The sequence below is a fragment of the Salvelinus namaycush genome, chromosome 16, assembly GCF_016432855.1.
Source record: "Salvelinus namaycush isolate Seneca chromosome 16, SaNama_1.0, whole genome shotgun sequence".
NCBI lineage: Eukaryota > Metazoa > Chordata > Actinopteri > Salmoniformes > Salmonidae > Salvelinus > Salvelinus namaycush.
Window position 1 is genome coordinate 25,362,701 of NC_052322.1, and position 13,849 is coordinate 25,376,549.

General features: G+C 42.0%; 2 protein-coding genes across 3 annotated transcripts; one reads left to right on the top strand and one right to left on the bottom strand.

Annotated features, from left to right (window-relative positions):
• Positions 1-869: 869 nt before the first annotated feature.
• On the bottom strand, positions 870-10,551 carry LOC120061216 (matrix metalloproteinase-23-like). Of its 2 annotated transcripts, none has more exons than XM_039010860.1 (8): positions 10,199-10,551; positions 4,995-5,134; positions 4,648-4,787; positions 4,034-4,201; positions 3,408-3,572; positions 2,917-3,027; positions 1,787-1,913; positions 870-1,691 (listed from the first exon to the last, which is right to left on the bottom strand). In XM_039010860.1, exons 1-8 carry the CDS (start codon positions 10,322-10,324, stop codon positions 1,517-1,519), a joined length of 1,152 nt encoding a protein of 383 aa, XP_038866788.1. In that variant the 5' UTR covers positions 10,325-10,551; the 3' UTR covers positions 870-1,516. The 2 variants fall into 2 exon arrangements, with proteins under 2 accessions (XP_038866788.1, XP_038866789.1); XM_039010861.1 differs by having other exon boundaries at positions 4,995-5,130; positions 10,199-10,307.
• A 961-nt stretch (positions 10,552-11,512) lies between these two features.
• Positions 11,513-13,849, top strand: LOC120061217 (ubiA prenyltransferase domain-containing protein 1-like). The gene is made up of 3 exons (XM_039010862.1): positions 11,513-11,684; positions 12,191-12,790; positions 12,960-13,849. Exons 2-3 carry the CDS (start codon positions 12,232-12,234, stop codon positions 13,445-13,447), a joined length of 1,047 nt encoding a protein of 348 aa, XP_038866790.1. The 5' UTR covers positions 11,513-11,684; positions 12,191-12,231; the 3' UTR covers positions 13,448-13,849.

A 13,849-nucleotide genomic window follows, 5' to 3' on the forward strand; every position in this document is an offset into this window, starting at 1 on the left:
GAATGGCACGACAATGGGCCTCAGGATCTTGTCACGGTATCTTTGTGCATTCAAATTGCCATCGATAAAATGTAATTGTGTTGTCTGTAGCTTATGCCTGTCCATACAATAACCCCACCTCCACCATGGGGTACTCTGTTCACAACGTTGACATCAACAAACCGCTCTCCCACACAACGCCATACATGCTGTTTGCATCTGCCCGGTACAGTTGAAACCGGGATTCATCTGTGAAAAGCACACATCTCCAGTGTGCCAATGGCCATCGAAGGTGAGCATTTGCCCAATGAAGTCGGTTACGGCGCCGAATTGCAGTCAGGTTAAGACCATGGTGAGGACGACGAGCACGCAGATGATCTTCCCTGAGACGGTTTCTGACAGTTTGTGCTGAAAGTTTCTGGTTGTGCAAACCCCCAGTTTCATAAGCTGTCCGGGTGACTGGTCTGACGATCCCCAGGTGAAGAAGCCGGATGTGGATGTCCTAGGCTGGCATGGTTATAAGTGGTCTGCGGTTGTGAGGCCGGTTAAACGTACTACCAAATTCGAATAAATGACATTGAAGGCGGCTTATGGTAGAGAAATTAACAGTTCTGGTGGACATTCCTGCAGTCGGCATGCCAATTGTACGCTCCCTCAACTTGAGACATCTGTGGCAGTGTGTGTGAGACAAAACTGCTCATTTTAGTGCCCTTTTATTGTCCCCAGCACAAGGTGCGTCTGTTTTAATGATCATGCTGTTTAATCAGCTTCTTGATATTCCACACCCGTCAGGTGGATAGATTATTTTAGCAAAGGAGAAATGCTCAGTAACAGGGATGTAAATAAATGTGTGCACAACATTTGAGAGAAATTTGCTTTTTGTGCATATGGAACTTTTCTGTGATCTTTTATTTCAGCTCATGAAACATGGAACCAACATGTTGTTTATACTGTAGGTGTCATGCATTGATGCAGTAGCTTTTAGAATGCATTACCCATGGCATAAAGTAGCCAGGCTAGTTACATTTATTTGAAATTCCTGGACAATATTTAGGAAAGTTTGAGGCTACTAGCTACCCTGTAAGTGTCAGTGAGCTCTAACTTCAATGAACAGTCTATTGTTCACATAATACATAACAGAAACAATGCCAGCAGTGTATCTAATACTCACTTGGACACAATGTAGTTTTACATCTAGATTCTATATACTACTTACCACAGAACAAAAGGGTTTATTGTGCACATACGAAAATGCATTACAAAAAAACCTGAAACATGATTGTTTTGAGGGTATTGTTTAGACAATGTACATACATTAAAATATGTGCCCAAGTGAGTGAGGTCCCCGTTTTGAACAAGCAATGTTTGAGTGAAGGTGTGCTTTAAATAGAATTCCTAGAACGGACATCCCATTCAAATCAATGTGTGAAAATGCAGTTGTCTAAGGGCTTTTCCTCTTCTGGTAATTCTGTTTCTACGGTTGTGTGTTCTCTGTGCTAATACCCAGTGCTTCTATGTGCGGATGGGGGCATCACCCTCAGAAGCGCACTCGTACCCTCCAAGAGTAGTTGGTGAGGACCTTGTTCTTTTTCCTCACGATGCAGGTGTATGTGCCCTCGTTGATGGCGTTGGCCACGATACTGATGTGATCGTCTTTTAGGGAGATGTAGCCAGGGTGGGAGTACTCCAGAATCTCTCCGTCCTTGTACCAGCTACAGAAACAGTAAAAATACATTTAAATTCAGTCCATTGTTGGTATGATATCATGATTTATTAGAAGTGATATTGGGCTAAATAAGACACTCACTATACTTTGCCTGACTTTGCTGCAATTTTCTTTCCACATCGGAACGTGAGCTTCTTCCCCTCAGCCACCAGCTTGTGTTTGGTCCGTTGGGGGGTGGGGGTGGGGGCCATGGTGGGGAAGGGGAACTCTGAGGAAAGTTAGGGAACACAAGGTTAAAGGCTGGGGTATCCACTTCTGTATAGTCTTAGTCTTAACCAGACATGACTCAGTGTGGTATGGCTTTAATTTCACAAAATGATGTTAGTCTTTTCATGAAATGTTTACTCCAAAAAGTAAACAAAGAAGTGCCAAGAAAATGTCTTAGTTATTGTTTAATCTGATCTGAGTCGGAATTTAGGATCATATCATTATCCCCCAAGACATACACACTCAAACTAAGCATAAAAGCTCCTATCTGCCTACATGTGCATCAAAAAACTTCATGGCAACTCCATTGTAGATGTTTTAGGACATTCTCTATCTAGTTAATTTACCCAAGTGCTATGGCCATTCGATGTGTAAACACGATGTTGTGCCTCATGATCAGTTGGAAGTTTGTTTAAAAGGCAGCCACTAGTTTGGGCCGCAGAAATCCCAAATTGACCTTCCGCGTCTCTAACACTCAAGCCACAGTCTGAAATTCCAGTGGTTTGGAGTCATACTGGAATTTTCCACAGCCGTACAACGTCTCCCAATCAACAATGAGGAACAGATTAGGAGCCAGGAATGGTATCCTTTCTCCTCTCCACATTCTCCCTTGTTACACATATAAATCGGACAAACCCACAATCTATGGCTGCCGTGGCAAGGAGGAGTCATATCCTGTTGTGCAACCGGAGGCCTCGGCCGTGGTGAGACTGGTTGCGGAGGTTATGGGAATTTAAGCTGTCGAGGTGCTTCACTAAGACGCTCTGCTCGCTTACTATAAAGCAGACCAAAATACATCCAGAGGTAATTATTTCTGAATGAGTCTCATCCAGTGGCAAGTATCTAATCTGACTTTAAATCAGAAGGGCTGCAAACCCTCATCATGGTTCTGCATGGCTGGACTTTGTTGGCTGCGTTACGATGCATTGGCAAATGGTACAGATGCGATTCCTGCACCAGTAGATTGGGAGTAATCTTTTTTTCCTTTGCAGTGCTGCTCTTACCGTAACAGAAATCACAGCTCGAGGGGCAGTGCTTCTGCATGAGCTTTCGCTTGCTGTCGCAATAGCCTTTCCGCGCCCAGGCTGGACAGATAAATAATCTATCCAAACATCCTACAGGGGAGGAGGAAAGAGGGATGAGAGTGCTAATTTCAGTCTACAGAAAGGAATTTGGGATGACAATCTGTCTTCACATTTATAATGACTCACTCACTGTATTAAAGGTTCAACAATACTCATTAAGGCCACGTTTACTTGCAGCAGGTAGTAAATAAATTATTTGTGAAGCATCTATATAGTGCTTAGGAAGAAATCATGAATAGTCTATAAAGCCTGTATAAATTGGTTGTTTAAAGTGGGACCATTATTTTAAATGAGGATATATTTCATTTGAAAGATATGCTTCCGGTGATTGTTTTGTGCTACAAAACAATATGACACTGTTTATTCTGTCTGTTTTACAGGGCTCTTTGCTTGTGGGTGCTTGGCTTTACCATGGAGTCGGTGCAGGCCCCACACCTCGTCCTGTGTGATGAGCTTGCGCCCCGTTAGAGTTGCGTTCAGGTGCATGATGGCCTTGGGGTTCAGGGAGTGCATGAGGCCCAGGACGTGGCCAATCTCGTGAGCCGCTACATGGACCAAGTCTGTCAGCCACACCCCTGCACAAACCAACAACACAAAACTGTTCATTCTGTCTCAGTAATTGGGGTGCATCTCAATAGTAGCTACTTTCGAAAGTCCTTTCCCTCATCCACTGAACTATACACATGAAAGCTAGTTCTGAGTGGCATAACAACATATGGCTTTCACCTATACCTGTCTTTTCAGATCAGTGTCGATGAAGCAGATGGCTACTGAGACACAGTTGATCTAACAACGGCAAAATCTAACTACGCTTCTAAGTTCACAGTATCTTCCAACCATTACACATTTAGGCGCAGTATTACACTGTGGACTATTCCAGCTTCAAGACATAATTGCCAACTACAGTGTCCACGATTTTCACTTTTCAACCCTGTGCATCTGACTAATTCAACTGGACATCCAGCAAGTAGCTTTGGTGCTGAGTGCACAACAGCAGCTTACAAAAATCAGGAAAGAGATCACCCAAGGTGCCTGCCTTTTTTCCAGCTGAAGCGCATGTTTCCCAGAATCCAATACTCATGGTCGTCAAAGTGGATCTCGCCCGTCGGAGGGAAGAAAGCATGTGCCAGTTCGCCGGTGATGCCGTCGAAACAGTGGTGCAAGTAGGACTGCAGACAGTCTGTGTGGTTGATGGGGTAGAAGCCTGCCAAAAAGAGACAGACCTGTGCCTCAGACAGCGCAACCAAGAGGGGAAACTCTCCAGCCTCTCTCATTCTACATACAATAGAGTCTAGAAGATGATGGATTTTAAACTTCTTAACCCCACTGAGGATGACTGTCATTTTTCACACTTGCATCAAGTATTTATGCTGGAACAAGGATCCCAGATCATGGTGCTCCCACTCTGATGGCTTCGGCATTATTTAGATCATTTTAAAATGATTACACATGCTTGGAAGGTGTACAGGACTCTTTGTCATACAAATAAAGCCATGAATCATGCTGAACATTAGATAACTAGACAGTAGAGGGAGATTTGTTCATTTCAAATGCTGAAGGCATTTCAGACATGTCACTGTATAGTCCTACTAGATTATATGCCAGTCATCATGCCTGATATACTTTAGGTGGGGGCACAACAACATATACCTATCTTGATGTCTGCCTCCTGGTCAGCGGGCACCTCTCTAAAGCTGAAGGGCGAGACATCACTCCACATAGTGAAGGCTTTGGCAATGCCCCGGCGCGTGTCACTGGCATTCATCAGGTTCCTTGGAAAAGAGAGCAGCCTGCACAGACACAATGCCATTATCTGGGGAAACCACTTGGCATATTACAACAGCAGAAATCAGTAAAAGCAATTGGAGCTACCATAAAGCTCTAAGACAGCTGTCCCTTGTAAATATGTCTGAAGTCAATTCAAACAGCATTTCCTTTTGTTTTTAGACAGTAAATGTTTGGTAAGAAAGGAGGGTGAAATAAAATAATCTCCAAACTTGTAAGTGAGCTTGAACTTGTCCCATTTGAGTTTCTCAGGGGTGAGGGTGTAGCGCTTGTTCCTGGAGAGGTGGAGAACCTGCGTGCGGGCATCTTTGCGAATCCCAATCATTAACACACCAGAGGTGTGAACTTCTTCCTTGGACAAAAAAATTGTAGATTAACCACCAGAGATTTGGCGCTACCAGTTAGGAGCGAGGAGAGGAGTTTCAACCTACTGGACACATGTCACCTCAACATCCAGATGTAATTTATATCTATGATTGGGATCTGGATTCCCAGCAAACAAATGTTGGTTTCCAGAACTTTGTGTGAAAGTTATTTGTCAAAGGATAACCTTTAGGAAACGTTACAGATAAATTCTGTGTTCGCTGGGTTGGTCTTAACTTTATTTTTTATACTGAACAAAAATATAAACGCAACATGTAAATTATTATTCCCATGTTTCATGAGCTGAAATAAAAGATCCCAGAAATGTTCCACACACACAAAGCTTATTTCTCTAAAATGTTGTGCACAAATTTGTTTACATCCCTGTTAGTGAGCATTTCTCCTTTGCCAAGATAATCCATCCACTTGACAGGTGTGGCATATCAAGAAGCTGATTAAACAGCATGATCATTACACAGGTGCACCTTGTGCAGGGGACAATAAAAGGCCACTCTAAAGTGTGAAGTTTTGTCACACAACACAATGCCACACATGTTGCCAGAAAAATTAATGTTAATTTCTCTTCCTCCAACATCGTTTTAGAGAATTTGGCAGAAAGTCCAACTGGCCTCACAACCGCAGACCAAGTGTATGGCGTCGTGTGGGTGAGCAGTTTGCTGGTGTCAACGTTGTGAACTGAGTGCCCCATGGTGGCAGCGGAGTTATGGTATGGGCAGGCATAAGCTACAGACAACGAATACAATTGCATTTTATCTATATCAATTTGAATGCACAAAGATACCGTGACAAGATCCTGAGGCCCATTGTCGTGCCATTCATCCGCCGCCATCACCTCATGTTTCAGCATGATAATGCACAGCCCCATGTCACAAGGGTCTGTAAACAATTCCTGGAAGTTGAACATTTCCATGGTCTGCATACTCGCCAGACATGTCACTCATTGAGCATGTTTGGGATGCTCTTGATCAACGTGTACAACAGCGTTTTCCAGATCAACTTGTACGACAATGTTTTCCAGTTTCCACCAATATCCAGAAACTTCGCACAGTCATTGAAGAAGAATGGGACAACAGGCCACAATCAACAGCCTGATCAACTCTATGTGAAGGAGATATGTCTCGCTGCTTGAGGCAAATGGTCACATCAGATACTGACTGGTTTTCTGATCCACACCCCTACTTTCTTTTAAAAGGTATCTGTGACCAACAGATGCATATCTGTATTCCCAGTCATGTGAACTCCATAGATTGGGACCAAATTAATTTATTGCAATTGACTGATTTCCTTATTTGAACTGTAACTAAGTCAAATCTTTGAAATTGTTGCATGTTGCGTTTAGATTTTTGTTCAGTAGATAATTAACCTAGAATACAATTGTGTTTATGAACTACACATAGCTAGTGCTTAGTATTTTATCACTGTTAGTGTTCCTGTCTTCGTGGCTGACTGACAGATTATTATGATATGACTGACTTGATCCAGTGTCTGAACCAGACCAAAGAACCAAGCACCAAGGACCAGGAGAATATTGCTAACAACATGAGATGGAAGAACAGAAGTATTCATGGAAGGAACTTGAGAAACTGGACAAAAACAGTGGAGATCCCCGAGAAGTAAAAAGTAAAAGTTGTAACACTTTACTTGAAGGGGGTATACATAATGCATGCATAATACCTTTATGATACTAGTCATTACACCTTTATTCATGTGTCTGCAGTATCATTCATAAAAAATGTATAACACATTTATTCAACGTCATTTGTCTTTTTACTGCCACAGTACCCAACCCTCTGACACACTTCAAGTAGCAGGCGGAGAGCAGCACAGCGTTAACGTTGTACTGTAATCTACTTACACTGTTAGTTGAACTGACAGTTGTGATTCATGGTGTTAATTTATACAGTATTTATAGTTATAATGTTCAAAATCTAAACAATCAACAGTTCCATGCTGCAAGGGTTCTGGTTTGACGAGACCAGCTGAGGATACTCAACTCTAATTCTGCAGTTTCTAGAGGCTATTATCCCAATGCATTGCATGTGAATGTTACATGTTACATTTTCATGCAAGGGCATTCCATTTTGTAGAAAAAGGAAGTGGTCAGCAGTAAAACTGCTTTCCAAACTTTAAGTATGATACATTTTGCAGATACAATATGTCTGATGTCCCTTTGGGGAGGGGCAAATGAGACTCTCCAAATAATAACACCAGTATTCTATTCTTGTTTTACAGCTGTGAAAGGCCAGCTATAGGTGCTAACTGTTTAAGAGTGTTTAGAAATATGTTGTGACTTTGTTTTGATCATTAGAAAACCCTTTTGCAATTATGTTAGCACAGTTGAAAACTGTTGTTCTGATTAAAGAAGCAATAAAACTGTCCTTCTTTAGACTAGTTGAGTATCTGGAGCATTAGCATTTGAGGGTTCGATTACAGGCTCAAAATGGCCAGAAACAAATAACTTTCTTCTGAAACTCGTCAGTCTAAACACCAGTCTCAACGTCAACAGTGAAGAGGCGACTCCGGGATGCTGGCCTTCTAGGCAGAGTTCCTCTGTCCAGTGTCTGTGTTCTTTTGCCCATCTTAATCTTTTCTTTTTATTGGCCAGTCTGAGATATGGCTTTTTCTTTGCAACTCTGTCAAGAAGGCCAACATCCGGTAGTCGCCTCTTCACTGTTGACGTTGAGACTTGTGTTTTGCAGGTACTATTTAATGAATCTGCCAGTTGAGGACTTGTGAGGCGTCTGTTTCTCAACTAGACACTCTAATGTACTTGTCCTCTTGCTTAGTTGTGCACCGGGGCCTTACACTCCTTTTTCTATTCTGGTTAGAGTCAGTTTGCACTGTTCTGTGAAGGGAGTAGTACACAGCATTGTACAAGATCTAAGGTTTCTTGGCAATTTCTCGCATGGAATAGCCTTCATTTCTCAGAACAAGAATAGACTGACGTGTTTCAGAAGAAAGGTCTTTGTTTCTGGCCATTTTGAGCCTGTAATTGAACCCACAAATGCTGATGCTCCAGATACTCAACTAGTCTAAAGAAGGACCGTTTTATTGCTTCTTTAATCAGAACAACAGTTTTCAGCTGTGCTAACATAATTGCAAAGGGTTTTCTAATGCTCAATTAGCCTTTAAAAATGATCAACTTGGATTAGCTAACACAACGTGCCATTGGAACACAGGAGTGATGGTTGCTGATAATGGGCCTCTGTACGCCTATGTAGATATTCCATTAAAAACCTGCCGTTTCCAGCTACAATAGTCATTTACAACATTAACAATGTCTACACTGTATTTCTGATCAATTTGATGTTATTTTAATGGAAAAAAAATTTGCTTTTCTTTCAAAAATAAGAACATTTCTAAGTGACCCCAAACTTTTGAAAGGTAGTGTACACTTTGACTGATTATCCAATAACTTTAGGTGACTTTGTTATCGGGAACTTTTATGACAAGTGAATAAGCTAATTTAGCCTATCCACAGATCTACTCCACAGTCCTTATCATCAACGATAAGGGATTGGACCAACACGACCTGAACAAGTTCAACATTTACATACAAATACAGTGGAAATACAACCCCCAAAAATTGCTATTTCTAAACATATGAATTTATACTATTTAAATATCTATATGAAAATTAAATATTTTTTCGCAGAGAAATAATGTAGACACTATATGTAAAGGACGTCACACTGCTTGCCACGCTGCTCATTCAGACCATACCTGGCGCTAAGTCGGGACCTCTGCCATGCTAGCACACGTGACCGCCCTCCTGAAGTGTCTTACCAGTCGGAAAAAGCTAGCTATTCGCTGGCACAAGTGGGGACCCTTCAGGCTGAGGAGTAAGTTTCACACATCCCCATGTGCTACATATGCATTCCTTTTTTAATGTTCCTCAATCCTCAGGAAAACAAGGGCTTTGCCAAGAGCTGAGGCCTAGACACCCAGACGAACACCAGAGGAGCCCTGCAGAAGACTGAAGTCTTCCTGCCACACTGATAACAGAGTCAAGGAAACATACACTACAAAAGAAGAGGACATAGCCTAGAAGTTGGAGCAGGCATTCCACTTAAATTGGAGCAATGTGAGAACAGTCCATGATTTCTTGAAGCTACATGTTGTTCTAAGCTGTACCATTTACTACACCATTTCTTCCTATGGAAAACAACTGAAAATGTTCCAAAACAAGCGCACTGGAGATAACCTTTAGAACCTGATCATTCAGTGCTCAACCAACATGCTAAGCTCCTCTTACTGTGATCTCCTTTGAAGATTCCCAAACTGTTTGCCCCTGGTTTATTAATCAAGGATTCTGAGAAGTCTGCATTTGACTTAGTGTGAATTAATGAACAATATAAGATACTTTTAGAATAGCTAACTTGGTATAAGTGAGGGTTAAGACTTCATCCAGCCAGATCAAAACATTTTTATTGTGGCTACAATGCAATAAGAATAGTGTTTTTTTCCTCAACTGGGACAAAAATCAGGGCAAAACCAACCAAATTCTTAATTATTCTACAGAGATTGCATATCATACAAGCAAGTCTGGCTCCTGTGATGATATGTCTCTTTCAAAGAAAATGTCATAATGGATTTTTGTCCCTTATTCTATACTAACTGTAGGCTATTGGAAAGGTGTACAATTATATTCCTTGCATGCACCACCAAAACTAAAGAATTCCTCCAATTATATAATATGAATAGGCTACATTATAAATGATATGTATAATTACTGATTATATAAAGGAATTCCTGTCTGATGAAGTTTATCCAAAAATGTGATTCATATTACAATTACATTTGATTTATTTATTATTTGCTCATTTGTCACCAAGCAGATGTCTTGGTAGACACTGAAAAAAAACAAGTTAAAATAAAATGAAAATATTGTTGCCCTAAATGGGTTTAATCATCTAAAATCTTGATCATAATTTATTCCAGCATAACCTGTCCAGTATAGAAACTGAATGAAGTATTCAGCAGTGCAATTAAAGGAGGTATCAAGTTAGAAAGTTGAATTCTCACACCATACCTCTATTCTCCAGGTGGGAAATGCCGTGGTTTCTTGCATCCCTTCAAACAGAACCCCAAGCACCGCCACAGCCAGCAGAGCACTGAAGTCGCCTCTTTGTAAACTTCTGAACGTCTGACACACCATCGTTGCGATATCACCTTCCAGAAAAAATCCCCAAACAAAGACAGACTAGTCAATTTCACCACCATCTATCCGCATGGATATCAATGGCCATCCAATGCATCCTTTTATTTGACAAATTATTTTTAAATTGAGGATAACGGTGTTAAGGCTGGAATCCTTGGTCACCCGCCGCCAGCTCCAGGCTGCATCAAACTTTGCAGCTTTCTATACAACCTTCGGCCGCAGCGCTATTCCGCAGTCTGCCAAATGGTTTCACATTACTTTAAATGGAGGTCAGAGTTTGACAAGTTTAAATGGAAAGGAAACCAGCTGCACGTAGTCGACAATCTTAAAACTATTTTGATTCAACTATTATTTTTGCATGCTTATTAATCTAGAAGTGCATAACAGAGATTTGATCATGGATTTAAAAAATGTAGGCCTGCTCAAATACCTATGTGTGGGTCTCTCATTTTAGCTGAGGAATACGCATAGGGCAATAGGTTGACTTTGATTTATATTGAACCTTATTTAAATATGTTCTGACTCTTAATTAAAAATGCAATATTTTTTTGTTCTAATTGCATAGGAAAATAGTATATCTGTGACAGGCTATTGCCTGATGCAAGCAACAAATATTTCTCAAATTATATTTTAATTGGAGTAAATTACCTACATCAAATTAATTGTGAAAATGTATGTCAGTAGGCCTATGCTGATAGGCATATATTCTGCAGATCTGTGTAAAACCAGTGCGTTTGTGAAGGCCCAAAACACGCAATTTGAGTCTGGGCTGCATTCGTATTCAGCTACGTTCGAAAATAATTGGAAAACAAATTGCTTCACAAGTGTTTTTATTAAGAGAGTATGGTATTTGCCCTGAGATGATGGTCTGAATTTAGTTGAACGTTTTCCCCCATTTACGAATCTGGGTGGGATAGTGAGAGATCGCACTGAACCACCACCAGAGAATCAATAACTCCCTGGCCTGCCTTAGTATTTCTAATACATCCGTTGGTGCGAGTGTACAAAATAAGCGATATTTTAAATCCTAAATTTTTCCAGATATTTTTATTATTTTATTTAAATGTTCTTATTGAGGAAAGGCTTCTTCTTGCACATGTCATCTACAACACCCGGAACGCAGATCACATTGAAGTGTGTTTCTAACGGCGCCTATTTACGTCTGCACTCACTCAAGAGGGTTGGACGAAATGTCGTCCGTCAGGGTTAACTGTGATCAGCCAGTGAAATATTCTCGAAATTGACACGTAGCAAGTTTATCAAGGAGTAGGGTCAGCCCTGTGGTTAGGTAGCAGCCACATAAATCTGTTGTTACATGGCGTGAAATAGTTTATCAGATAACGGATACATAAAACAGGTAAAGTCTGGTTTCGGACATTTAATTTGGCCCTGGCTTTTGGCTTGCTAATAGCACACTGGATAGTTAGCTTTAATCCTTTAATCTATGTAGTTGACTATCCAGCAGTGCAATGCTCTAAATGCCAATTTTGCGAGGTTGTAGGGAGCAAGCAATGTGGCCATCCAACAGGTGTGTTGTACAATTCACAACATGGTGCATTGAAATTCAGGTGGTCCAACTAGCATATTTCTAGCTACTCGGGAAATACTGTAAATTAACAGACTCGTTTGCTACCTACGTTTTAGCATGTAGTAGCACGCTTTAATCCTGCTCAACAACAACAAAACATTCTGGTCTCACGCTCTTGCAACCCTTCAATTATGACGGACAGATAATACAAAAACTACTCCATACTGGTTTTCAATAACTTAAAGAGCCTGTATTCTGATGCTCTTGTTCATTAAATGAGATGTTCATTGTACATAAATGACATTCTATGTGTGACCTCTGTAATTCTGTTACAGGTTTACCTTCTGTTTCTTTGTTTGTGGACCCTGGCAGAGGTATGGCTGTGGGGCAGAAACCAAGCAGTGCAGAGACATTTGTTTTGGCTGGATTGAATGGACATAGTGAGACAAGGCACACCGGTTTGAATGACACTGTGCAGAATCACACCGCTGACCAGCGAAGCTCGGGGAGGGCCAGAGTCGCGTCTGACATGAGGTACAAGTGTGCTGCTTATGTGCTGGCCCTGCGGCCGTGGAGTTTCAGCGCCTCCCTCACACCGGTGGCTCTGGGCAGTGCCCTGGCCTACAAGCTGGAGGGCTCTGTGGACTTGGTCATCCTCATGGTGTGTGCCGTGGCAGTGCTGGTGGTGCACGGGGCAGGGAATCTGGTTAACACTTACTATGACTTCTCCAAAGGGATCGACCACAAGAAGAGCGACGATAGGACTCTGGTGGATGAGATCCTGGCGCCGCAGGACGTGGTCATGTTCGGAGCGCTGCTCTACTCTCTGGGCTGCTTGTGTGCCACCCTGCTCTACTTTCTCTCCACGTTGAGGATGGAGCATCTGGCCCTTATTTATTTTGGAGGGCTCTCCAGCTCTTTTCTGTACACGGGAGGTGAGCTTGGCATTAACTTGTTTCAAAATGTACTGACATTATTTCCCTCACTTTATTTACAAGTACACACACACACACACACACACACACACACACACACACACACACACACACACACACACACACTAATATCCAGATTCTTACGATACCTTCCTTGTCCTGTTTCCAGGCATTGGTCTTAAGTACGTGGCCCTGGGGGACGTGGTGATCCTGATCACTTTTGGCCCCCTGGCGGTCATGTTTGCCCACGCCGTGCAGGTGGGCTACCTGTCTGTCCTGCCTCTGGTCTACGCCGTTCCCCTGGCCCTCAACACAGAGGCTATCCTACACAGCAACAATACCAGGGACATGGACTCTGACAAACAGGCGGGCATCGTCACTCTGGCCATTCTCATCGGGCCCACGCTGTCCTACATCCTCTTCAACCTCCTGCTGTTTGTCCCTTATGTGCTCTTCTGCATCCTGGCCACCCACTACACCATCAGCATGGCCCTGCCCCTGCTCACGTTGCCCATGGCCTTCCCCCTAGAGAGGCAGTTCCGCAGCCAGTGCTATTCCAAGATCCCCCAAAAGACAGCCAAGCTCAACCTCCTGATGGGACTTTTCTATGTCTTTGGGATCATTCTGGCACCTCAAGGCAGCTTACCGCTACTGTGATTGAATTGTAGCTTCTTTTATAGCTTTTTTTGTTGTTGAAATGCAGACTAGTTTATGTACATCTTTGTATTTGTAATTATTTACTTGAGTTCAAAGGCTTTAATGTATTGTCTAATTTATACGTCCAGAGAAACAGTTTAGTTACTCTTCTTTAATACTGACAGATATAACCAGATGCGTAACTGGTCCATTATTTTGCGTAGTTCTGTGTATCGATTGAAGTCTGAGGTGTGTTCAGACTCATTTGGTATAAGACTACAGTACAGAGGACATTTCAAGTCCTGATGCCTCAAAATGAGGACAGACATTGAAGAAACGGTTGCCATGGGTTGCGGCGGGCCCTCATACTTGCTACCGGTGATGCAATTCTTCAAAATGTCAATAAACCAAATCTAAACCATT